Source organism: Podarcis melisellensis, assembly GCF_964234715.1.
Source record: "Podarcis melisellensis genome assembly, chromosome: 15".
NCBI lineage: Eukaryota > Metazoa > Chordata > Lepidosauria > Squamata > Lacertidae > Podarcis > Podarcis melisellensis.
The window spans coordinates 35,037,575-35,065,129 of NC_138532.1; the positions used below are offsets into that span (position 1 = coordinate 35,037,575).

Genomic DNA, 27,555 nt, shown 5'->3' on the forward strand with positions numbered 1-27,555 from the left:
ACCACTGAACTATAACTTCTCCCAATTAGCACTCTGATACTTCTGCAGCAGTGAGGCTCAACTCTAGACTAGTTTGGCCAAGCAAGAATGAATTGGTTTTGCAACCTTTTTTCACACCTGTGCAGGATCAGGGTTTGAGCAATGATAATTGGATTTAACCACATAATGGAACAGCTAGGGCAGGAAAAGTGAATGAATATCTTTGTCTCAGTTTAGGTTTTATAAATTTACTATTACATTGGTGTCGGACTGTGTTTTGACATCAAACTGGGTTGTCTTTGTTGTTTAGGGGAGGAGGTGTAAAATTACTAAACCCCATGCAAAAATTGTGTTATTATCAAATCTGATCACAATGCACACAGAATGTAATGAGAAAGGTTTTCTAATATTCCCAGTGAGGACAAAACTATGGCCAATGTGGAGGAGGGTCATTCACACACATTTCTTTCTACTGTTGCTAATAATTTTGCTCCTTAAAACCATTCCCATTTGCTACTATGATTGAATAATACCAATGTGTGTGGGTATGTTTTAGCCATATATATCAAGCCTTAAATGGCTACATTTGCACAGGTGCATTTACTGCCTGAAATCTAGGCATTTTGTCAATATAAGTATAATTAGTTGTATAATAGCCATATGTTTACATTTTTATATATATACCTAATAGTTTTTATGTTTTTATTGGGGATGCTAAGTAAAAAAAGAAGACGACTGAAATCTTTCAGTCAGGCTTACTCCCAGTAAACTTGGTATATCATTGTAGCTTTAAGTTAGGAACTCCTCAACAGACACCTAGGTATCAGAAGTTGTTTGAAACGCCATCTTTGTCACCACTTGTGAGCAATACCTGTTCTGCAGAAATGAAAGTTGCTCCTGTCAATGGGTTCATTCAGCTCCTGGCATGGTTCAGAAGAACTTCAGGAAACCTTGCTGGATCAGGCCCACGGTCCATCCAGCCTGGCATCTTGCTCTCACAGTGTCCTACCAGGTGCTCGTGGGAATCCCTCAGGTAGGACCCAAGCACAAGAGCACTCTCCCTTCTTGTGGGTTCCAACAACTGATATTCAGAGCCATAGTTTCCCTGACAGTAGAGGCAGGGCACAGCCATCATAGCTGGTGGCCATCTCTAGCCCTCTCCCTCCATGGATTTTGGAAACCAGCTAGACTTACTCCCAGGTCAGTGGGTTTAAGCCAACCGAACTGAACAGCTGGGCAAAACTCATTGGCTACGATTGCAGCTTTTCAAAAGGAAATGTAGATCTACAATGGCCTTCACTTCCCAGATGTACAAAACAGTTTTATCCTATTGAGTGGACATCTCCTTATAAACCAGACTTTGGAAGAAACCTTTTGACAGCTATAAAAACCAGGCTGTCAATGGCTTCCAGCCATAATGGCTATGCCACTGCCATTGAGATTGTGCTACTGAATACCAGTTGCTGGAAAACGCAGGTGGACAGAGATGTGTGGCAGTCATGTCCTACTTTCAGATTTCTCACAAGCATCTGGTCAGCGCTTGAGAGAGCAGGATGCTGGACTGTCATATATCAGACTACCAGGTTCTGATCAATAAACCCCCTGACAAACCATTATGGAGTTTTAGGCCCTAAAGAGCCTGCTATTGCGCTCCCCAAATCATTTGTATTTCCTCTAGTTATGGATTGGCATTGTAAAACGGGAGCAAATGGTGACTAGGTTCAGAAACATTTGAATAAGACGGACTAGAGGAAGGTCAACAGACTGACTGTACATTAAATATGAAGCCATTTATGAAATAGGCGTCTATCACAGCACTGTTTCAAAATGTGGTAGGAAGACTTTGCATTGGCCTTAAATCTCCAGGGTGCTTTATCTGATTATTATTATTATTTTTTTAAAAAAACCTGATGGAAAAAAATGGGCAGTGGACACAGGGAGTGCAATAATAATTTTAAAAAGAAGCAAAATGGTGGTGGGCCACGGTCTTATATTTAACAAATGAACAAAATCCTCCGGACTGCATAATTTGTTAATTATGCGTTTGATTGTCCCTGTACAATCCCCCACAATGCCAGCAGGGTTAAACAGAACCATTGAAGTCAGACGAAGATAAGCAAAAATGGATGGTTTTTAAGCTTACTATGGTGGTATAGATTTCGATTTCCTGGGAAAGCTGAACCATTAGAAATATATAGATATAGATATAGATATGCTTCAGAGTTTCTGTAAGATAGCTAGCGGCAAAACTGTCTCCAGTTGGTGTCGCATTTTCTGGGTGGCCACAAAATACCGCTGGGTGAATGTGAATCCTCATTCCGATCTCCTGCCACCACGCCAAAAAATCAAAAATAAAAATTCAGGGCTCTTCTGGGTTGTTTTTTATTGCGTTAGGAAACAAAAACCATTAAAGCATTAAGACAGCCCTTTTATGTCCCTGCCAAGAGGATATAGTTGATTTACAGGTACGCTGCTGGCCTGGGGTTCTCTATCGAACCGTCTGTCCTTATCCATCCGCCATTCCGTCACCCATGCGATCTCTCCTCCTTTTTTCCCATTTGTTTTTAAAGTTGATCAGGGAGAAAGTTCACCGGACAGCATGCGCATGCGTGGATCTTTTTTTTTTTGTTTTGTTTCACAGTGTTATATGGCTACTCCATGCCACTTCGGAGGATCTGGTTGGCTGCAATCAACATGACACTGATAATAAAGGCCATAGCAAAAGCGCATATTAAGCTTTTCCGTACACAAGTCTGTCGGTTTTGTTTTTGAGAATGCACTAGGAGAGAGAGAGAGAGAGAGAGAGAGAGAGCATAATGACCTTTTTGTTTAAAAGTTACTGTATTTTTCTGTCTATAAGACGCCCCATGTATAATACACCCCCCCCATTTTGTGGGACTCAATTTTAAGAAAATGAGGGGAGATGGCCCAAAGTTGTTGAGCCTCTGCACCCACGAAGCTGTGGCAGGAAACACCCCCTAGATTATTTCCTCTGCGTAGCAGCATCGGCTGGTTGGTTGGAGGGCAACTTTCCCTGAGGCCGCAGCGTTCAGGAAACAATCCAGGGACTGCTTCCCATGCACAGCGGGATCAGGGGAAGTTGTGCTCCTGCCAGTCAGCACCTCATATCGCTCCCCGCTTGCTGCGGCATCAGGGGAAGCTGCGCGCCGCCAGCCATAGTTCCTAGATCGCTCCCTGCGCACAGTGGCATCGGGAGAAGCTGTGCGCCCCCAGCCATGGTCCCCAGATCGCTCCTTGATTGCTGCAGCATTGGGGGAAGCCACGCACGCACCAACCGGGCAGGCTGCTTCTCCCCCCATGCCACTATCCGTGTATTGAATGACCCCAGTTTTTAGATATGAGTTTTGAGTCAAAAAACCTTATCCAATACACGGAAAAGTACGGTACTTATCAATTTGATCATTATTGATACACGTTACGCAGCATATAAAATGTAGTCCAGCCGTCCATTTTAATTACTTTGATTCGAATTAAGTTGGCTACAACCCAGAGTAGGCCCACTGAAATTAATGGACCTACGGTAGCAGTCATATCCATTAATTTCAATGGGCCCACTCTCAGTATGACTAGGGTTGGATGCAACCCATAATTTCAAAGCCTTTAACCATGTGAGTCCAGGACGTTCACTTCAGAAACAAAGCCTGGAAATCTAGAATCTGAAATCTGGATGCATCTCTGCGTACCCTCCAATGCAATGTGGCCCAATCTGGGAAGACATCTTCCGGGTCGGTGCTCCAGCACATGACCCATGTGAAATTGTGTACCCAAAATTCAACTCGAGATTGCAGTGAGAGATCTTGGCCCGAAATCATGCAAGAGCAAGTCTCCCAAAATGGCTGCCATGCTCTTGTGGGGGGGAAACAGGATGTCCTGCTTTCTCTGGGGCAGTAGATGGGCATGTCCCTATGCAAGAATACCTTTAGATTGCCACACAGTTGACTTAAGTTGCCCTGGTGAATGGTCTGAACAAACTGTTCTGCCTAAGATATGCAAGAGAACCTCACCTTCAAATTCTGTTTGACAGTTGCCAGAGTTCTCATTTAAGCTCTCTTCCTCGTTGATGATGATGTTTTCAATATCTTTCATTGTTAAGTGGTCCTGGAACGCATGGTACAGGATATGTTTCAGCTCCTCCAGAGTTATTCGCTGCATGTCAAACTGTGGGAAGTCAATGAGAACTTAGTTTGAATTGTCGTTCACACACTACTCATTACCTTTCAAATTTGAATCAGAATAACTACCCCCCCAAGGGACACGGGTGGCGCTGTGGGTTAACCACAGAGCCTAGGACTTGCCGATCAGAAGGTCGGTGGTTCGAAACTCCGTGACGGGGTGAGCTCCCGTTGCTCGGTCCCTGCTCCTGCCAACCTAGCAGTTTGAAAGCATGTCAAAGTGCAAGTAGATAAAGAGGTACCACTCCGGCGGGAAGGTAAACAGCGTTTCCGTGTGCTGCTCTGGTTCGCCAGAAGCGGCTTAGTCATGCTGGCAACATGACCCGGAAGCTGTACGCCGGCTTCCTCGGCCAATAAAGTGAGATGACCGCCGCAACCCTAGAGTCGGACACGACTGGATCTAATGGTCAGGGGTCCCTTCCCCCCCAAAAAAATACCCATGCCAAAGTTTGAGGGCCACATTATCTTGTGGCCAGGCTTCCTGGAGATACGTGCCAATAACAGGTAGGCAACAGGCAAACGTTGGTGGCGTAAAGGATGTGACCCTCAACTTTCTGATGACTGTGAGGAATGAGAATGTTGCTTTTTCACATACAAATGTAACAGTTGGTCAATTGTCAGAAGTCCAGGCAACTGGGGATATTTAAAGCTTGTAGTCAGAATGTGGTTGCAATAAGTAGACAAGTGTCAGCAGTCCAGATTGTCTCAGATATCGACGGCTTGTGGTTAGGATGCTCATAAGTGGGACAGTTTGTGGCTGAAAGACAATTTATTGTAAGCTTCAGCAGCTATAGAATTCGCTTACACCTGTTAGTGGTCAGGATGTGGCTCTGTCACTTAAGCCACTATGTAAATGCATAGAAATAAAGAATCAAATAAGGGAAATGTTAATAGGATAATTATGCAGTCGTGATAGACTGTAAACCTTGCAGTACCCAGCCAATGGGGAGACAAGGGAGGGAACCTGCACTCCAGGTATAAGGAATATAAGCTTAAAAGGTAAAGGACCCCTGACAGTTAAGTCCAGTTGCAGGTGACTCTGGGGTTGTGGTGCTCATCTCGCTTTACAAGCCGAGGGAGCTGATGTTTGCCCGCAGACAGTTTTTCCAGGTCCTGTGGCCAGCATGACTAAGTCATTTCTGGTGCAACGGAACACCGAAACCAGAGCAGTGCATGGAAACACCATTTACCTTCCCGCCAGAGTGGTACCTATTTATCTGCTTGCACTGGCATGCTATTGAACTGCTAGGTTGGCAGGAGCTGGGACCGAGCAACGGGAGCTCACCCCATTGTGGGGGTTTGAACCGCCGACCTTCTGATCAGCAAGCCCAAGAGGCTCAGTGCCACCTTTGGACACCTGCTCTTGCAAGAATGTTTTGTATTCAATAAATTCTGTGCTGCTTTACCAATTCTGTTCAGATTTTATTTTGAGGATCTCAAGACCCACTTCTAGCATGACTCGAATGTAGGTAACTGCACAAAGGGAAGAGGTTTGTACACATGCTCCTCTCCATCTCCACCCTCCATTCAGGCAAGAGAGAGCCATGACAATATTTCATGGTCTCATAGGGCTGTGCACAGGATTTGGTCAAATCCTGAATTCAATCAGGGCAATTTGGGATGATTCATGCCCTGTTCAGATCAGGTCAAGCAACTTCAAATCACTACAGAGTGGTTATCCTGAATTATTTTGTAGCAATCTACAGCTCAAACCATTGTTTCAGAGGGCCAGACAGACAGACAAACAGTCTCAAATACGTTGCAAATATTAATTAAAATAACGCATAGGTAGAATACAGGACAGGTATCAAATCTGATCATAATGCGCAGGGCTAGGGTAGAATGTTCTCACCTTAACCAAGAACCCCCTAATCACAGTGCTTGTGGAAGGTGAAACCTTAAAACGAAGAATGTGTTTGGTGGCACTGCAGTGCTGTCATCCACCCCAACCCTCTTTTCAGCCTATCTAGTGCAGAAAAGTCCATTTTAACTGGCAAAATCTCTTGCAGATTCTCAAGCAGAAATGTTTCCAACTCATCCAACCCAAGCTGGAGATGTCTAGGAATAGACCTGGGACCTTCTTCCTTTTGTATGGACCATCAAATACATTAAAAAAATGTGAGCATTTTTTTCATTCATAAGAACCACCTGCAGGATCAGGCCAATGGCCCAACTAGTCCAACATCCTGTTCTTCCAGTGGCCAATCAGATGCACCTATGGGAAGCCTGCAAACAGGATCTGAGCACAAGAGCTCTTTTGCCTCCTGCTGTTTTCAAGTAATTGGTATAGAGAAGCATTACTGCCTCCAAGCACAGGGTCAGAGCATTGCCATCACGGCTAACATCCACAGATAGCCTTTTCATCCATAAATTTGTCTTATCTACTAATGCCATCCAAGTTGGTGATAATACAGCCCTCTATGGGAGGGTGATATATATAGTCAAAATTTCTCATCAGAATGGCAGTTTCTAGCTGCTTTGTTTATGGGTGGGGCATCATTCTGAGCTGAGCCATTTTTCTTATAAGCACACTATACAAGCATAGAATTGTAGAGTTGGAAAGTAACCTGATGTTCATTTAGTCCAACCCCTTGCAATGGAAGAATCACAGTTAAAGAACTCCTGACAGACGGCCACCCAACCTCTGTTTAAAACCTCCACCACCTTCCACTGAGAATTTGCAGCGGTTTCCCCAAGAAAAGCTTTTTCTATAAATTCTATAAATTTCTATAAATTCTATTAAGCAAAAGTATTACAGATCCTCAGTGTGGGGAGAGAGAAAAAAAACCCATAATCTTAAGCAATGTAGAGGTCAAATCCTGCAACTGTGCAGCTGCTACGTAAAGGCTGCATATTTCACAGAAAAAATAAGAATGAGCAAGCTGTTCCCGAAATACCCACAAGAGGTAGCCAAACACAGGATTTTATAATAACCCACAACTCCGTTTTATGAACGGTGGTTGTCATGAGTAACACTGCTTTTATATTCATTCTAGAAGGAAGTGCAATAGAGAAAAATGAAGCTGCAAATTACCTGGCTTACAACTCAACAGGCCAGCCAGGTGAGCGTCGCGGAAGACATAGGATTAAAGATGGACCATGCACTGCAACTGTTTGCTGTTATTTTTAGTAGCATCATGTCAGTGAACTGCCTAACAATCAGGGTTGTGTGTTGTTGTTGTTGTTGTTTTTTGGGGGGGACAGCAGTGGGGGGAGAATCAAGCCAATTTGCTTGCTTACAGAAAAATGCTTCCCCTCCACCTTCCTCAGTTGGTGATTAGTATTCTGTGGTAAAGCAGCTGATGGCATGAAAATTGGCAGGTCACGAGTGAGAAGGGAAAAACAATATTCTGGTTAGAACTGCAAGCAGCAAACAGCAATGGCTGCTTTTAAGGTCATCTTGAGAGGGTCCAGGATCTTTTCAATGATGGTACCTTGACTGTAGACTAGATGAACATCCTGGCATCCACTCTGCAAGCAGCAATCTATACATTACGATAAGTGTATAGCTTGCCCTTGAAAGCCTGATACTTCTTTTGAAATGGCAACATGACTGTGGGTTCACACACAGCAGTAAGCTGTGGTTAACATTACCTGTGGTTTATAAACCAACCACAAACCATGGTTAACAAGCAACAAAGCTTATATACCATAAAGGTAAAGGTAAAGGGACCCCAGACCATTAGGTCCAGTCGTGACCAACTCTGGGGTTGCAGCGCTCATCTCGCTTAACTGGCCGAGGGAGCCAGCGTACAGCTTCCAGGTCATGTAGCCAGCATGACTAAGCCGCATCTGGCAAACCAGAGCAGCACACGAAAATGCCGTTTACCTTCCCGCCGGAGCGGTACCTATTTATCTACTTGCACTGACGTGCTTTCGAACTGCTAGGTGGGCAGGAGCAGGGACCAAGCAACAGGAGCTCACCCCGTCGCGGGGATTCGAACCGCTGACCTTCCGATTGGCAAGCCCTAGGCTCTGTGGTTTAACCTACAGCGCCACCCACATCCCCCTTACCATAGCTAAAGCTAATAAACCATAGCTATGCTGCTGAGCTGAGTATATACGTTACACTAATGTTGCAGTCAAAAATGGGGATGGCTGTGTTAGTTTTGCTGGTTGTAATGGCAGCGCTTCCCTCTCATTTAACAATATTCCTTTTACACCTGTTGCATTACGGAACTTTGTTTTGTTTGTTTGTTTGTTTGTTTGTTTAAAAAATCAATATACCACCATGCCACACTAAGTTTAATTCGTACCAGTGGGTGTGGCATGCGACACAACAGTGGATGTCACTAGACATGTCACCAGCCTGTATACACATGGATGATTGTGTTCCTCCATGATTTACCAGTGAAATTCATGGGAAATACCTGCATGCCTGAATATGGCCCCAAATTTTATCACATGGCATCTCCCATCCCTAATCTTCAGGTAGGACTGGGAAAGTCATAGACGTATAGAAGCACAGAACTGAAGAGTTGGAAGGGACCCCAAGCACCATCTAGTCCAACCTTCTGCAATGCAGGAATCTCATCTAAAGCATCCATGACAAATGGCCATCCAAACTCTGCTTAAAAACCCTCAAGGAAGGAGATTCCACAGCCCCCTGAGCGAGTCCGTTCTACTGTCCAACAGCTCTTCCTGTCAGAAAGTTCTTCCTGATGTTTAGTCCAAATCTCCTTTCTTGTAACTTGAAGTCATTACTTTGAGTCTTACCCTCCAGAGCAGGAGAAAACAAGCTTGTTCCCTCTGCCATGTGACAGCCCTTCAGATATTTGAAGATGGCTATCTCATTTTTTTTATAAAAAAAGATTAGTTTTTCCCATAACAAACATCATATAAAATAAACATCAATACAATAACACAATGTGGGATTTTTCCAGTCCCGTGACTTCCCTCTACCATCTCCATGGTTCCATTATTTTTGGTTATTTCAAGCATGTCCAAGTCATATTTTCCGTCTGCATATATCTAATTCTTATCTATCATCATAATACTGCAAATGTTTTTAGAATCCTGCTGATGTATCAACTTGTATACAATGCTTTGACATATATGCAATAAAAAATTCCCATTCATCTTTAAATTTGTTATTCTCCTGATTTCTGAGTGTTCCTGTTAATTTTGCCATCTCTGCATATTCCATCAACTTAATTTGCCAATCTTTTTTGTGGGAATTTTTCCCTCTTTCCAGCATTGGGCTATCAATATTCATGCGGCCATGACTGCATACATAAATAGATTTTTATAATTTGGGGGTATTTCCCTTCCTGTTATTCCTAATAAAAAGGCTTCTGGCTTTTTAACAAAAGTTGTTTTAAGCATTTTTTTTTCAAGTCAATATATATAATTTCCCAAAATATTCTTTATAACTTTGCATTGCCACCACATGTGATAAAATGTACCATCTACCTCTTTACATTTCCAACAAAGATGGCTATCTTATCTCCTCTCAGTCTCCTCTTTTCCAGGCTAAACATAGCCAGCTCCTTCAACCATTCCTCATAGGGTTTGATTTCCAGATCCTTGATCATCTTGGTTGCCCTCTGTACCTGTTCAGATTGTCTGAATCCCTGGAGATGTGCTGCCAGCCAATGTCAAGAATACTGAGCTGGAGTAACGAACAGCCTGACTTGGTATACGGCAGTTTTCTGTGTTTACTGCTATGGTTAAGCTGTGCAAGTTAACAAAGACATAGAAATAATAAATGATTGTTGCAAGACATACAATGCATTCCTTGGGGTTGAATACTGATCTCCTTTTACTTTGGCCAAGGGGAAAATGGTTGGCCCCCTGAATACATAGCCGGACTGCCCCTCCCTAGGAAAACACAAAAAAGATCCCTTCTGCCCTAAAGGGATACCAGAAGGTCCTAGCACCTGCCTATCTGCAAGAGGTGAAGTTCTGTAACGAGAGCAAAGTGTTAGCCATGAAATGGAGAGATGGGTCAAGACCCTGGTGGTTGACTTGCAGAAAGATCTGCTCTCATATGAGCCATCTTCAATGGTGCATAAGACAGGCTCATTTCTCTCTCTCCTGGGAGTGACAGATGACATTAAAAAGAAATAATAACCGTCATCTGTTTCTCACTATGGTGGGAGGACATGTCCATGAATCATACAAATGGCTTCAGTGTGGTTGGACGACCGTTTTCTGCTTTCTAGCACAGATAGCTGAGTTAGACCTTTTCATTTGATGGTGGAAATGGGACCTGAGACTCTCAGGGTGGCTCAGTTTTGCATTTGATCTGATGTTTTCTAACCTCCTTTGCAAGATGGGATGAAGAATGGCCAAACAGTTCAGGGAGCCATGCAGGAGTTTGGAATGTACAAATATTGCCACAAGGAGCAAAAGTCTGCACTGCACACTTGCACACACACACTTGCATGCGCACACACTCACACTGAAAACTTGGACATCAAAACTTTTACATTAATATTAGGATTCATGTTTGAGAAACCTAAGTCTTAGGGAGAGGTATTTGCCAGCTCTTGCTACCCAAGGCCCTTTTGGTGTAAGATGCCAAGTAAAGTGGTACCTCGGGTTACATACGCTTCAGGTTACATACGCTTCAGGTTACAGACTCCACTAACCCAGAAATATTACCTCAGGTTAAGAACTTTGCTTCAGGATGAGAACAGAAATCGTGCTCCGGTGGCGCAGAGGAAGCAGGAGGCCCCATTAGCTAAAGTGGTGTTTCAGGTTAAGAACAGTTTCAGGTTAAGAATGAAGTACTTAACCCAAGGTACCACTGTATTGAAACTTGGACCTTCTGCATTCAAGGCACATGTTCTACAGCTGAAATAATGTTCCTTTCTTCAATATAGTTTGAAACTCTATTAATATACTATTTTAAAATTAGCGCTTTGTCATTTGGTCCCCAGGTAGAGTTACACTACATCAAGATGTTAGTACTAGCATACAAACCCCCAAATGGCTTGTAACACAAGGACCTAAATGAGCACCTTCTCCAACATCAACCATCTCATACCCTATGATAGAGAGTTGAGTCCTAGTTGGTGATGCCACCACCGGGGGCTACCCAGTTGGCACGGACCCATAACATAGCAGTGCCTTTTCAGTGGCAGTTCCCCGTTTGTGGAATGCCCCCCCCCCCGTGAGCTGTGTCTGTCTCTTTCACTGAGTTTCAGGAGGAGTTTTCAAACATTCCTGTTTACCTGGGCATTTGATGAATGGCAGACACTGTTCTGAGAACACCCTGACAAGGTCAGCTTCAAGGTCAGCAGGAATGAACTCTTCACTTATCAGCTGGCAATCCTGCACCCAGCAGGATTAAACTTTGTGTTCGCTTATCAGCTGATAACACCCAGTAATGTCAGCTGAGTGACAGGTGGGGTTGGTTCGGAGAAATGGTCTTGCGGGTTAAATTGGATTGCTTGGCAGACCAAGACTGGCCTGTGGGCTGAAAGTTCCCCTGCCCTGGAACAAAGTATGCCACTTCTGTCTTTTTACAGAGCCAAAGTGAACCTTGTCATTGTCAGGGGAGTAGGAAGGGGGGTGTTCAGGGGGTGCAGCCCACCCCGGGTGTCATCCCTGAGGGGGTGACAAAATGGCACACTGCGGGGGGCGGCACTTACTGTGGGGCCTGGCCTGCAGCGTGCCTGAGCCACGTGTCTCTCCTGGGAGTGAGGCGGTGGATCGGGGCCCTGTGCTGCCCGAAATGGCAGTGTGGGGCTTGCGTTCGCCAGGCAGACTCCGTGGGCAGCTCACCGTGCCGCCCCCCTGGGTGGATCGCTGTGGCAGCCCCATGGGTGGATCGCCCTGCCCCCACAGCTCCAGGTGCCAGAGCAGCTAGCTATGCCCCCGGTCATTGTCGAACACATTTGTCTTTAATTGAAAGACAGATATCAACCTTATACCTGTAAGTTTATTTGTATAAATTAAATACTCCCCTACCCCCAATTGGGACATGGGTGGCACTGTGGGTTAAACCACAGAGCCTAGGACTTGCCGATTAGAAGGTCGGTGGTTCGAATCCCCGCGACGGGGTGAGCTCCCGTTGCTCAGTCCCTGCTGCTGCCAACCTAGCAGTTCGAAAGCACGTCAAAGTGCAAGTAGATAAATAGGTACCGCTCCAGCGGGAAGGTAAACAGCATTTCTGTGCGCTGCTCCGGTTCACCAGAAGCGGCTTAGTCAAGCTGGCCACATGACCCGGAAGCTGTACGCCGGTTCCCTCGGCCAGTAAAGTGAGATGAGCACCGCAACCCCAGAGTCGGCCATGACTGAACCTAATGGTCAGGGGTCCATTTACCTTTACCTTTACCCCCAATTCCCTATAGAAACTCTCAATCAAAAAACAAAACTACCCTCCCAAGCATTTTTACTGCTCTAATAGAAAGGGGGGTGTACATATCAAGGCAGCCTCCACTCCATCTGCACCCCTAAATTCCATAAGGAGGAAAAGCCATTTCATCTTCTCTGTCCCCCCCCCCCAACCTCATCGGAGTACGACTGGAGGACTCTTTCAGACTGCAAAGATTATTCAGCAATCAAAAGCAAAGCAGCCAGCAGACCAAAAATATCATTGTAAACGAACCTTTCCTTCCCAAACACAGGGACCTAGGATGAGATGCTGAGCAATTTGCATTGGCAAGCGAAATCCCCAAAGCCGCAGACCAACAGAACATTTTGTTGCTGGGCTATGTTCAGGGCCATAGGGAGTCCCAGCCAGCGCATACTCCAATGCTCAGACAGACATTAATTGAAGCGATTTAAGGTCACAGGCCCAGTAGACTGGAATACTTCCCCCCCCCCCCATCCTCAGTTGGCCAACTCACTTAGCTTGGAAATCAATATAACAAAAACATAAGCGTTTCAACAACTGAGAGTTCAATGTTGCCCAAGAGAAGCCACTGGCTTTGGGGACATTGCAAATGCACACTATTTATGGTACATGAAGCAAAATATGTACACACAATTGCTCCTGGAATGTGAATATAGAGGAACAATTGCTATAATTACTGTGGCCCGGTGATGTCCCATTTTGTTCTTGCTGACCAGGTATTTTGCAGGCAATCCAACATTTCTCTGATGAAAATAGGGCATCCAATTCTACATATTTCATATACAGACATCAGTCACCTTGAGCCAATTGCAACCTCTCTGTTGAACCTACTTCACAGGAGTGTTGTAAAGAAAGATGTGCCCTGTTTTCGAGAGACAGTCCCGAAATTACAGAAGCCATTCTGGTTTCTGATTTGATCCTGAAATGTCCCTGTTTTCCTTTTTCCTCCCCTCCATGTCTTGGAGAACAATTAAAAGTGTGTGTAGGTGCAAAAACAAAGTCCTGTTTCTACTGGATAAAAAAATACCTGCACTAAATGAAGGCAATAGTGAAGCTGGCATATGAAGCCTTTTTTTATATAATTTTGGAGGGAAATGTAGCCAATCCTCTTTAAATTCTTTAACTACATGCTTCTACAGCCAACCAGTTATTTATTTTTAGGAAACACAGGGAGTGTTGAGTCATTTGCTGTAAATGGAGCCTTACAGTGTCTACTCAGAAAGAAGTCCCACTGTATTCAATGGAGCTTACTCTCAGGTAACTTGGTCAAGACTGGGCAGCCTTACACTGCAATCCAAAGAATTTTTAAGCATCTGTCAGGGAAGCTATAATCTACATCCTGCCTTGTAGATCCTTTACTGAGAGGGATTGAACTACAAATCTAGATTTCTTTTTATGGGGGGGGGGGGGAGAGACAAAAAGTTCAATCTCAGGTTCAATCTCTGGCATCTCCACTTAGGACTGGGAATGTTTCCTGTCTATCAGCCAGTGGGGACAATACTGAACTAGTTGGACCAATGGACTGACTCAGTATAAGTCAGCTTCCTGTTTTACAAGATATGGATGGGGACTAATAATAATAATAATAATAATTTATTATTTATACCCCCGCCCATCGGGCTGGGTTTCCCCAGCCATTCTGGGAGGCTCCCAACAGAATTAAAAGCACAATAAAACATAAAAGACTTAAAACTTCCCAAAACAGGACTGCCTTCAGATGTCTTTTAAAAGTCAGGTAGTTGTTTATTTCCTTGACATCTGATTGGAGGGCGTTCCACAGGGTGGGCGCCACTACCGAGAAGGCCCTCCGCCTGTTCCCTGTAACCTCACTTCTCGCAGGGAAGGAACCGCCAAAAGGCCCTCGGAGCTGGTCCCCAGTGTCTGGGCAGAACGATGGGGGTGGAGACGTTCATTCAGGTATAAAGTGATACCTTGGGTTAAAGATGCTTCAGGTTATAGACGCTTCAGGTTACAGACTCAGCTAACCCAGAAATAGTACCTCAGGTTAAGAACTTTGCTTCAGGATGAGAACAGAAATTGGGCGGCGGTGGCAGCGGGAGGCCCCATTAGCTAAAGTGGTACCTCAGGTTAAGAACAGTTTCAGGTTAAGAACGGACCTCCAGAATGAATTAAGTTCTTAACCCGAGGTACCACTGTACTGGGGAAGGGAATACATTGGTCTTGGCTGGGGGGTTTTGCAGGGGGCGGGGGAAGAGACTGCAACTCAGTGATAGATCTTCTGGACTGCAAGCAAAAGTCCATCTCCATCTCTCCCCAGCTCCAGTCCATCTCTGTCTTTCCCCTAAAGCCCCGGGGAGCCATTGCCAATCAGTAGAGATAATACAGGGCTAGGTGTAATAATGGGTCTGGCGTAAGGCAGGTTCCTATTTTTCCGGTGTTCCTAACTAAAACAATTCCTGTAGTCAACTCATTTCCCACCCCCTTTTTGCTGTCCTTAAAATAGCCTCATTGAAATAATAACGGAGTGCATATGTGTGTTTATGTGTGTGCGTGAGAAAGAGAGAGATTTCACTTTGCATTGCAGTGCTCTCATCTCGGAGGCTATCGCACACATTCCGCGGGAAGCTTTCCAGAAGCTGGAAAGAAGTTCATAAAAATCAGAAGAGCCACACGGCAGAACGAGTCATGCTCATATTTCCATGGTAACCGCCTCATTACTATGCCGGGTGCTGCTGCAGAGGAGGGAGGGCTACCTGAAGCAAGAATGATGCATCCTTAGAAAATTCAAACACCATTTTTTTTGGGGGGGGGGGGAGAGGAGTTGACAGCATAGCACACGCAAATGGAGCCCTAATGCAGGTGTGCTTGGCTTGCTTGTTTTCTTTAAAAAAAATAACCATTGCAAGCGAGAGAAGGATTTAGAGAGGAGACACTGTGATGGGAAGCAGCGCTACGTATTGCATGCAAACACACTGCTATGAAATCGGGAGAATTTTGATTAATTTTGACATCAGCAACCTGAATCAGCTGAGTGACACTTCACTCGGGTTATAAAAGGCACAGCAGAGGACCATAAAGGTGGGCAAGACCACGTATCAACGCAATAAAAGCCCTGGCAGGTGTATTATTCTCCCGAACTTAATCCCTGATGTCCTGTGACCCTCTGGGAAATCACCTACATAACCAAGAAACGGCACTTTTAAGGCTCCTGCTTAGAAGTTCCCCAGAAATTTTGCTTCAGTTGAATGCTGATTTTTACTCTTCTGTGCCATGTAAGATCAGCAGAATCAACCCACTGAGGAGGCGAGGTGAAGCTTCTGCCTTGAGCGGCAGGAGCCTTAGGTGTGGAGCTGCCTTTCCTCTTCCACCGGGGTCCAGTCTGACTCCCCCTCTCTCCTTATAAGAACCTGTATGAATGTGGCCCCCCACTTTTCTCACAGGCTCATATAAGACCAGTACAAACCATTAAACCGGTGACCATTTAAGGTCCCCAACCCTAATCTGCGGGTTACCATCTGACTGGATTTCACTTTGATTCTGATTTGATTTTAGGATGTATTTTAAGTGATTGCCTGATTTTATGCTAATACAGTGGTACCTCTGGTTGCAAACGGGATCCGTTCTGGAGGCCCGTTCGCAACATGAAGAGAACGCAACCCGCAGCGGCACATCTGCGCACATGCAGGTTGCGATTTGCCGCTTCTGCGCATGCGTGTAATGTCATTTTGTGCTTCTGTGCATGTGTGAGTGGCGAAACCCGGAAGTAACCCTTTCTGGTACTTCTGGGTCACCACAGGATGTATCTTGAAGGAACATAACATGAAGCGGAGGTAACATGAGGTATGACTGTATGTTATATATTTGGTGTTAGCCACTCTGAGCCCAGTTTTGGCTGGGGAGGACGGGGTATAAATATTATTATTATTATTATTATTATTATTATTATTATTATTATTACTACTACTACTACTACTCCATTGCTCCCACCTACACTGCCATTAGAGAAACGGCCCTGGCAGAGGCACTGGTTTCCAGAGGGATGTTGTGAGATCTTGCCAAAACCTCACAATAGTGCATGAGATCTCTTGAGAACTGGATAGAAGCTGATGCTTTGCAGATAAGAGAGGAAAAACACTGAGTTTCACCTCAAGCAGAAATGCAGCATGCACCACACGTGTATATCAGGAAGAGGCTGAGTGGCTTCAGAGCAGGCTTCTGATAGCTTTGGGAGAATCAAAGTGGATATTTATATTTTTCCGCATATAAGAGAACATTTTTGATAATTTTTTAGTCAAAAATTGGGGGGTGTACTTTACAGAGATGGTGAATACAACCCTAACTTTGGGTGACCTCTGCAAAAAAACTCAACAACTTTGGGCATCCTCCCCCCCCCAAAAAAAAGTTCAAAATTGTTCTGTTTGATGTTTAAAATATTGATTTCTTAATTTTGGGTTCAAAAATATTATGTATGTATGTATGTATGTATGTATGTATGTATGTCTGTCTGTCTCTCTGTATGTATGTATGTATGTATGTATGTATTGAATTTATATACCACCCTATACCCAGGGGTCTCAGGTCGGTTCACAGAATAAAATCAAGATATAAAACCACAAAATGCATAATAAAAATAAAAACAATAACCCAGTCTTCTAGGGCATCTTCTTGTCCAGTCAAAGGTGATTATGGGGTGATGTGCTCATCCTCTTTTTCAGGGGTAAAATTTCTTTCCAGGTGGATTTTTCAAAATTGCTAAAATGTCTGTGGCTGGATGTCAGGGAACTGACATCTAAAGCGCCGCAGGTGCAAAGGCTCCCTGAGGTTGAGAGAGCAGTAGCAGCGGAAGAGGGAACCAGTAGAGGGCGAGCAAGAACTCCAAGGGAAAGTGAGTCGGAGGGATGGCTCAGAGACGCTTCAAGCGAAACCAGTGGGGAGGTCTCAGGACCTCCTATAGGGACACCCACACCTCGACGGAAACTGTCACGCCGAGAGGCCAGACGACGTGTTTCCGTTAAGGAGCTTTTATGTTGGAAACGTTTCCGAAAGCAGCCACTTTCGGATTCTACTAGTGATTGACGCAGCCATGCTGGAGGGGCTCCGTCACAGGCAGAGGTTTGAAAACCTGATCAAACTCTGAGGGACTTGCATTTTACGCACAAGCAGCTCATCGTCCCATCACAGCAATCCGAAAGTCACCGAAAGCCAGCTTGTGCAGAGAGAAGCATCATGAGCAACCCAGCCGGAACCGGGGGTGCAGGAGCAGCTGGAGGGGGTCCAAGCCTGGAAGAAAGGTACAGAGCGTTGGAGATCCAGTTGGCGCTGCAAACGGCGAGGCTTGAGGAGAGGAGGGCTCAGGATGCAGAAAAGGGAAAGGAGAAAACCACCCCGCTCGCCAGAAAGGTACCAGGATTGGTGCAGAAATTCGGGGGGGATCCCAGGAACTATCATGCCTTTAGAACAGAGATGCAATACGCTCTAAACTTGCAGTTTGATGACTTCCCCGACGAGGAATCGCGAGTGGCGTATGTGATTGGCCATCTCGAATCCGGGGCGAAAGATTGGGTTAGACCCCTGATGGCAGCGAATAATGAGATCTTAAAGGACACGAGGAAGTTTTTTCGTGCCATGGACCTGATGTTTTCCAGCGATATTGAGCAGGGGGTGGTGCGAAGGCAGTTAATGGCTTGCCAGCAAGGAAGCAGATCTGTCCGTGAGTACTGGACTGAATTTACTATGCTGATTCATAAATTGGGGTGGGACCTATCGGCGGAGCCCATCCAAATGCTTTTCGAAGAGGGGCTTTCTTCAACCGTCAAAGATGAGCTTTCCCGGGGGCCCAGGGCGGAGTCTATGGACCAATTAACCAAATCTGCGCTGGCCATAGGAGCGCGCCAGGAGGCGAGGGCTTTGGAAAGGCGGGAAGGGAAAGGAGACCGTTGGAGGGAGTTCCGCATTCCAGACATTCCAGAGCCATCTTTCCCGCCGGCAGAGCCGATGGAAGTTGGAACAGCGCGGGCGCGCGCAGTTTCAAATCCCAGTGAAGGGCGGAAGAAGGAGGGAAAGAGCGCCAAGAGATGTTATCTCTGCCAACAGCCAGGGCACTTTGCCAGAGTCTGCCCACAAAGAAAGGAATGGCAAGGGATGGCAGGAGCTGTTGGGGGAAAGGAAGAGGAAAGCAAGGAGCAAGTAAAAGCCAACGCCTGGCTGCCACCGTCGGGGCACAGCAGCCAGGCCAAAGAGCAATGAAAGTGCCCATGCCAGAACCTCCCAGACCTGCTTTAGTGATAGAGGTGTTACTAGAACTGCCAAACGGACACCCACTAAAGGTCAAGGCGCTTTTGGATTCAGGCAGCTCCTGTAATTTCATGAGTAAGGAGTTTGCAGCTGAGCACCAGATACAGACCATCCCTTTAAGTAACCCCTTGCAGGTGACTACGATTGACGGCAGAGAGCTGTTGGGGGGAGAAGTTAGCCAACAGACTGTCCCGATGATAATGAGAGTGGCAAGGCACACCGAACAGATAGCGTTTAATGTGGCCATCCTGGGAGGAGCGCCCATCATTTTGGGGATGAGCTGGCTGGCGCTACACGATCCGCTAGTGGGCTGGCATCAGAGGGTGGTCTCCTTTGGGTCAGCGCATTGCCTAGAACACTGCAAGGAGGGGAAGGTCTCGGGAGGAGACAGAGTCACCCTAGCGGGGATGGAAGTGATGGGCAAAGGGAAGGTGCCCCCGCAATACGCAGATCTGAGCAACGTATTCAGCGAAAGGGAAGCAGACAAACTGCCACCGCATAGACCCTTTGACTGTCAAATCAACCTACTCCCAGGGGCCCAACTCCCAGTAGGCAAGCTGTACGCCATGTCAGACAGGGAGATGCAGGAGCTGAGGGAGTTCATTGACAAAAACTTGAAGCGAGGTTTCATCAGAGAGTCCCGAGCGGTGGGGGGCAGCCCAGTGTTTTTTGTGGACAAAAAGAACACAGACAAACCGAGACTGGTGTGTGACTTCAGGGGCCTCAATGCAGTGTCGGAGCCCCTGGCTTTCCCTATGCCCCGAATTGACGACATTTTGACCAGAGTAAGGAAGGGAAAGATTTTTACAAAACTGGACCTGCGGGGGGCGTACAATCTGATACGCATAAGGAAGGGAGATGAATGGAAGACCACCATGTTTACCCCTTTGGGAGCCTTTGAATACCTCGTTATGCCCTTCGGTCTACAAGGGGGCTCCGCCTGTTTTCAAGCTTTTATAAACCACGTTCTGGGACCTTTGCTCTACAAGAACTGTGTGGCCTTTTTAGACGACGTGTTGGTGTATTCGGAAGATGAGGAACAGCATGTGAGGGACGTTCGAGAAGTGTTGGGCAGGCTGCAAGCCAACCAGCTGTGGGTGAAACTGGAGAAGTGCCAGTTTCATACCAAGGAGGTGGAATTCCTGGGGTACCGCTTGTCAGACAAGGGATTGGCCATGGATCCAGGCAAGGTTCAAGCGGTACTGGAATGGAAGACACCGAAGACCAAGAAGGACGTGCAAAGATTCTTGGGGTTTGGGAACTTTTATCGGAAGTTCATCAAGAACTTTGCCCACTTGACGGCGCCCATCACCGACTGCCTCAGCAGCAAGAAGAAATTTGTTTGGACGGTGGAGGCGGATCGAGCCTTTGAAGAACTGAAAAGGGCTTTCGCCTCGGAAGAACAACTTCTGCATGTGGATTTACAAAAACCCATGAGAGTGGAAACAGATGCATCCGACCGGGCTATAGGGGCGGTCCTTCTTCAACCGGGGAGGAGTGCGTCGGAGTGGAGACCGTGTGCATTCTTCTCGCGGAAACTGAATAAGTCCGAGAGGAATTACACGGTGTATGACAGGGAACTACTTGCCATTCACGAAGCATTCCGGAGGTGGAGACATTTATTAATTGGGGCACAACACAAGGTGCAAGTGTGCACCGACCACAAAAATTTAGAGTATTGGAGAACAGCTCGAGTGCTCAACCAACGACAAGTGAGATGGGCACAGGAATTCTCCAAATTTAACTTTGAGATTTGTTATGTGCCAGGCCCATAAAACGTCAGGGCGGATGCGCTCTCACGCAAACCAGAATATTGGGAAGGGGAGGAGGTGATCGAAGAGAGACATGTCATCCCGGAGGACCGCTGGGTGTGTGGGGCGGCGCTGGTGGGGCAACGGGAACTGGTGGAGGAAACGGAAAATGATGAATATGCCCAGGATAAGCTCAGAGGTCTCAGGGGGGAGGGCGAGAGCCCCGGAGGTTTTGAGGAAAGAAATGGGGCATTGTATTACAAAGGGGCACTGTATATACCCGAAGGTGAATTGAGGGGGAGAGTACTCAAGCAGTTGCATGATAGCCCCACGGCGGGACATTTTGGGCAACACAAAACCATGTGGTTGGTTACCAGGGAATTTTGGTGGCCTAAGGTGAGGGAAGATGTAAGGGAGTATGTAAGAGGGTGTGACCAATGTCAGCGAGCCAAAGGGGAAAGAAGGGCGCCGGCAGGGTTATTAGAACCTTTACCCACACCAGAACGGCCTTGGGAAGCGATATCAATAGATTTTATGACGGATCTGCCAAGGTCCAAGGGGAAAACAGCCATCATGGTAGTAGTAGACCTGTTAACTAAGATGTGCCATTTTGTAGCATGCTCACATGCAGTCACAGCGGAAGAAACGGCGAAGTTGTTTGTGGAACATATCTTTAGGTTGCACGGGGCTCCCTCGAGGGTGATCTCAGATCGAGGCAAACAATTTACTTCCAGGTTCTGGAGGAAGCTCATGAGCTTGCTACACGTGGAAGTTAATTTTTCAACTGCCCGGCACCCTGAAACCAACGGGCAGGCGGAAAGGGCAAATGGCATTCTTCAACAATATCTTAGGTGTTATGTCAATGACAGAGAGAACGATTGGGTCGAAAAGTTGGCGTTGGCAGAATTTGCCTACAATAATGCGGAGAATGTGTCCACAGGAATGAGTCCCTTTTTGGCTAATTACGGGTGTCACCCCAGGGCATTTCCAGGGGAAGGAGGGGAGAGATGGAGCGTTCCAGCGGCTGAACATTTTGTAGAAGAGATGGAAGCCATCCATCAGCAGCTCCAGCTCAACTTAGAAAGGGCCAAGGCACAATATAAGAAGCAGGCAGACAAGAACAGAAGGGAAGGTGAAACCATAAGGGTGGGGGATCAAGTGTGGTTGTCAACCCAAGGGTTGCCGTTCAAAGGGGGTTGTAAGAAACTGAGGCCCAGAAGATTGGGACCCTTTGAGGTGATTCAGCAGGTCAACCCGGTAGCTTTCAAACTCCGATTACCCAACCACATGAAATTGCACCCAGTGTTCCACAGGTCGTTACTGTCACCATACAGGGGGGGACGTGAAGGGGAGCACGTCAGGGGACCAGCCTTGGAAGAGAGGGAACGCCGCAACCATGTAGCGGAAATCCTCGATTCCAGGTGGAAGGGTAATCAGGTGGAGTATTTGGTGGCGTGGGAAGGGGAACCGGAGTCAGAAAACACCTGGGTAAGTGCAGAGGAAGTCAATGACGAGGTTTTAACAGAAACGTTCCACCAAAGGTTCCCGAGGAAACCTCAGCCTATAGCAAGGTTTAGGAGGGAGTATTTCGGCACCACCGATGAGGAAGAGGAAATGGAAGGGTTCGCGGAGTCGGAGTTGGAAGATGGAGTGGACTCTGATGACGAAGAGTACCTAGAGAGTAGGAACAGCAACAAGTGGAAGGAAGTGTTCGCGACGTCGGAAGATGAGGGAGGTTCTTTCAGGGGTTTTACCTCCTCACCGCCAGTAGGAGAGGAGACGGGAGGGGGTGAAGGGGGCCCTGGAGGGGAGGTGGATGTCAGGGAACTGACATCTAAAGCGCCGCAGGTGCAAAGGCTCCCTGAGGTTGAGAGAGCAGTAGCAGCGGAAGAGGGAACCAGTAGAGGGCGAGCAAGAACTCCAAGGGAAAGTGAGTTGGAGGGATGGCTCAGAGACGCTTCAAGCGAAACCAGTGGGGAGGTCTCAGGACCTCCTATAGGGACACCCACACCTCGACGGAAACTGTCACGCCGAGAGGCCAGACGACGTGTTTCCGTTAAGGAGCTTTTATGTTGGAAACGTTTCCGAAAGCAGCCACTTTCGGATTCTACTAGTGATTGACGCAGCCATGCTGGAGGGGCTCCGTCACAGGCAGAGGTTTGAAAACCTGATCAAACTCTGAGGGACTTGCATTTTACGCACAAGCAGCTCATCGTCCCATCACACTATACTTTCTGGATGAGATATTGACATAACTGGTGACTGAAGACTTGCTTTCCTCTTCTCTTCTCCTGCCCCCTCAGCAATGTATCACAGCTTCTACTGTATAGCCTACATATAGTAGGAGTATTTAAAATGAGAGTCGTCATAGCGTCCAATTTTTTGCTTTTCACAACATGCCAGCCCTATCTTATACATGGGGGCGCCTTATACATGGGAAAATACAGTATAAGGAATAAAGCGGTTTCTCGAGCAATCTGGTCTTGGGCTGTGTATATCCTTATATATGAGCAGTAACACCTTGAACCTGACTCAGTGGCAAATTGGCAGCCAGTGAGCAAGCTCCAAGTAAAGTGCTATAGGATGGCAGTAGTAGTCACAAGCAAACTAACCACTATGTCTTGCACCAACTAAGCCCATTGCAGTAATCCAGCCTTGAGGTTGTCAGTGCATAGACAACTGCAGCATTAGCAGCAAACATCTTCCCAATGTAGAACGGGTTACTTGGTATTAAACTTTCTGGATTCTAGCAGGAAGATAAGGTTTATTGGACCAAGTTTATAGAAACCCAAGCCCCTTGACGCATTATATTAAGCAAATTCTGTAGCCTGATAATGCCCCAGTAGAGACTGGGTTGTATGCTAATCTTATGTCAATTCAATTAACCTCATAGAGTTAAACTAAAATAATAAGAAGGAAATAAGATGAAAAGGAGAAAACAGTTGGGATGACTTAGAAGCTACAAGATCTAAGAATCCTGCATGCATGTCCCTCCCCCTGCCTCCAAATTTCAAATCTCAATGGATGCTGAAATTGGATTTCCTCCAAATCAAAGGGAACACATAATCTTGCAAAGTCTTCACTTTCTAGTCCAGACGTGTGAGAAATTCCCAACGGACAAAACTTGCAAGTTTTAATTGGAAATCAACTAAGAAATTATAAAAGGCACCATTTAGCACTCATGGCTTCTCAAAGAACTGGAAATTTCTATGCAAATGTTATTTCTCAAATATGTTTATAGATCTCAAACAGCAATTACTCTCCTAGCAGTGTCTACTTCATATTAGTAATTCAGCTCTACATTAATCTTTGTTATTCATTTCTCTCATTTATATTCCCACTTTCCTCTAAGGAGCTGAAGGCAGCATACATGGTTCTCTTCCTCCTATTTTATCCTCAAAATAACCTTGTGAGGTAGATTAGGTTTAGAGACAGGGACTGGCCCAAGGTCACCCATTGAGTTTCATGGCTGAGCAGTGATTTGAACCCTGGTCTCCCAGGTTCTAGTCCAAGCATTCTAACTACAACACTATTCCATAGTGGGAAAGCAATCATATTTACTACAATAGTCTTCATTGCCCCAAGGCTTTTTTCTGCACTGTACTTCATGTAAATGTCACGCAAAAATGCAACATGATATGCTATTGCCTTCTAAATGGTATAGATGGCACAAATAAAATAACACTCACCACCACCACTTCAGATCTAAGGTTTGCTAGTAGAGTAAACTTCTGGTAGAAGCCATTTCTTAACATCTTTTTAAGACGGTAAACAACAGGAAATATCTCACTAAATAGAAAACTGCTTCTGAGCTGAATAAACATGTATGGGGTCATAAGGTAAAAGGTGAACAAACCCTGGATGATTAAATCCAGTCAAAGGTGATTGTGGGGTGTGGCGCTCATCTCACTTTCAGGCTGAAGGAGCTGGTATTTGCCCACAGACAGCTTTGCTGGTCAGGTGGCCAGGATCACTAAACCGCTTCTAGTGCAATGGAACACCGTGATGGAAACCAGAGTGCATGGAAACGCCATTTACCTTACTGCCACAGTGGTACCTATTTATCTACTTGCACTGATGTGCTTTTGAATTGCTAGGTTGGCAGAAGCCGGGACAGAGCAATGCGAGCTCACCCCATTGTGGGGATTCAAACTGCCAACCTTCCGATCAGTAAGCTCAAGAGATTCAGTGGTTTAGTCCACAGCGACACCCGCATACTGCACATTGCAATACCTAATTGATTTTTACCTATTTTTTAATGTATCACACACACACACACACACATAGTAGTGTATGGTTTGCAAAAATGCAAGAAATATTTCTTTGTGCTGATCAACCCATTCAGAGATGAAAGTCACATGCCCGCCCACACCAAATATAGAAATATTGTTTTTTGCTGCGATCCAGTGTATGCTTAGAAGAGGGAATGAAACATTGCATTTCCATCTAGAGTGGGGTGCAGTTGGTTTCAATCTTCACAGACTTGCAAAGGATTGTACTGCAGGTGAGTTGAGGAGTCCCCAAAGGAGCACCCTGCTTTCAAAGAAACACACTGCCTCCCCAATTGAATAATCTGCTCAGTAACCATGGAGCAGAGGATTCGATTCTGGGGGGGGGGGGGTGTGCTGCTTCAGGGGGTGGGGCATCAGGAAGGAAGGAGGGGCTGTCAATGGATAGGAAAGGTGAGATTGAAAATGTTATGTATTCAGTGGTCTGTGTTTGCTTGAGCCTGAATCTGGACTAAGGATTCTGAGCCCCTGTGTTCTGATTCAATACATGATATCCAATCACAGGACATTTCAGGTTTTGGGCCTCTGCCATTAGTCCTTAAACTCTGATTTGCAGCTTGGAAGTTTAGACAGCCAATCACATTGGGAGTGGCCCAGGCCTTCAGAAATGTATATAAGCAGTTGCTTTGTACCTGTTGTCCAGTTCTGTTAGTTCAATAAAGGTTCTTGCTGTTATCACTGTGTCTTGCCTCATGGTAACCCACCTACACTTCAGAAAATCCACTTGCAAAGGAACACCCTACATCCAAAAACATCCACCACCACCACTTCCTGGAAGATGCACTCAGACAGGGAGGTCATTGGACTCAGATACATTGGGGGGGGGGTGTTATAAATGTGTTATAACAATGTGACACCAGATGGTGCTGTAGAGTTCAGTCTTTCAGAAACATGATTTCCCATTATGAGGTTTCCAACGCATTTTCCTGAAATGTTTTATATATATATATATATATATATATATATATATATATATATATATATATATATATGCAGGTTTTGGTGTCCTCGGGTGTCTTCCCGTGTAAAAGTTGGGGTGTCTAGGCGACGTTTCGACGAGGTCTCACTCGTCATCTTCAGGCTGGTGCTTTCGGCTTCTTGTTACTGGAACAGAGCAGGATCTCAGTGTTTGAGTTCCTATAAATACTGTTGAGGGGGTGTGGTGTATAGCCTCCAATGTTCTGGGCAGAGAGGAAGTTCCCAGGCTAGTGTGCCTTTTCTTCTTTTGTTCCTTAATTACTTGAGGGATATCTTGAGTGATTTCTTGAGTGATATCCTGAGTACCACTTAGGTGGGTCATTAGGTGTGGATTAGTTGCTAAAGTCTTTGTGTCTTGACCTCTTGAACTTTGTGAAGAGTTTTTCTGAGAAGATGGCTGTACTGCACTTAGTTGTGCTCTGGCTTGGCTTCGTGTATAGGGGCGAGCTGTGGTTTTGTGGCCTGTGTCAGCCAGATCTGTGTAGGGATTGCAGGGGGGTGCAGCATCCGGAGGTGCCACCATGGTTTGGCTACTGGATGGTGTCTGTAATTTATCTGTGGAGAGGGTCTGGGTTTGGGTCTGGTGTGGTTGATTGGTGATGGCGTTCTGTGTGCCTCTGGATCTGGTGTCAGTTTTTGTGGGGAGGGCTAATTTCCAGATGTCTGGCAAGCGGGATGTGTCGTCACGCTTGTTCATGTTGTGAGGGTGTTTCTCTATCTCGATGGCTTCCATGATTATTCTCTTGTGGTGATGTTCCATGTTAAAGAGCAATTTGGAATCTGCAAAATTAATTTCGTGTCCTGTTTCTTTCATGTGTTGGAAAAGAGAGGAAGTTTTTTAGCCCTCCCCACAAAAACTGACACCAGATCCAGAGGCACACAGAACGCCATCACCAATCAACCACACCAGACCCAAACCCAGACCCTCTCCACAGATAAATTACAGACACCATCCAGTAGCCAAACCATGGTGGCACCTCCGGATGCTGCACCCCCCTGCAATCCCTACACAGATCTGGCTGACACAGGCCACAAAACCACAGCTCGCCCCTATACACGAAGCCAAGCCAGAGCACAACTAAGTGCAGTACAGCCATCTTCTCAGAAAAACTCTTCACAAAGTTCAAGAGGTCAAGACACAAAGACTTTAGCAACTAATCCACACCTAATGACCCACCTAAGTGGTACTCAGGATATCACTCAAGAAATCACTCAAGATATCCCTCAAGTAATTAAGGAACAAAAGAAGAAAAGGCACACTAGCCTGGGAACTTCCTCTCTGCCCAGAACATTGGAGGCTATACACCACACCCCCTCAACAGTATTTATAGGAACTCAAACACTGAGATCCTGCTCTGTTCCAGTAACAAGAAGCCGAAAGCACCAGCCTGAAGATGACGAGTGAGACCTCGTCGAAACGTCGCCTAGACACCCCAACTTTTACACGGGAAGACACCCGAGGACACCAAAACCTGCATTCCTGTACCCGTGAAAATCTACGAAAGCATATATATATATATATATATATATATATATATATATATATATATATATATATATATATATCTAGATCCAGCCCTTCACTTCTCCTTCCTCCTAAGCCTTTTCACAAAGTTTCCTTCTTTCTGCCCACTTGACTTTCTTCTTTCTGCCTACCTGGCTTCCTTCTTCCCACCCAAAGCCTGTCACTCTTTCCTGCCTGTCAGGGACTGGACTGAACAGGAGGAATGGGAAATGAGCCCTCAGTCTGATCGGCTCCTCTCAGAAGAGAAGGAGGAGTGGGACATTTCACCCTCCCCGTCTCC

General features: G+C 45.9%; 1 protein-coding gene across 4 annotated transcripts in view; it reads right to left on the reverse strand.

The window, feature by feature from the left end:
• Positions 1-1,750: 1,750 nt before the first annotated feature.
• Positions 1,751-27,555, reverse strand: part of CALN1 (calneuron 1) — a 138,070-nt gene continuing 112,265 nt past the window's right edge. For all 4 annotated transcript variants that reach the window (XM_081890675.1, XM_081890676.1, XM_081890677.1 and 1 more), the window contains 2 exons: positions 4,005-4,158; positions 1,751-2,758 (listed from right to left, as the gene is read on the reverse strand). In XM_081890675.1, coding sequence (XP_081746801.1) covers positions 2,631-2,758; positions 4,005-4,158 — 282 coding nt within the window. In that variant the 3' untranslated portion in view covers positions 1,751-2,630. The remainder of the gene's footprint in view (positions 2,759-4,004; positions 4,159-27,555) is intronic.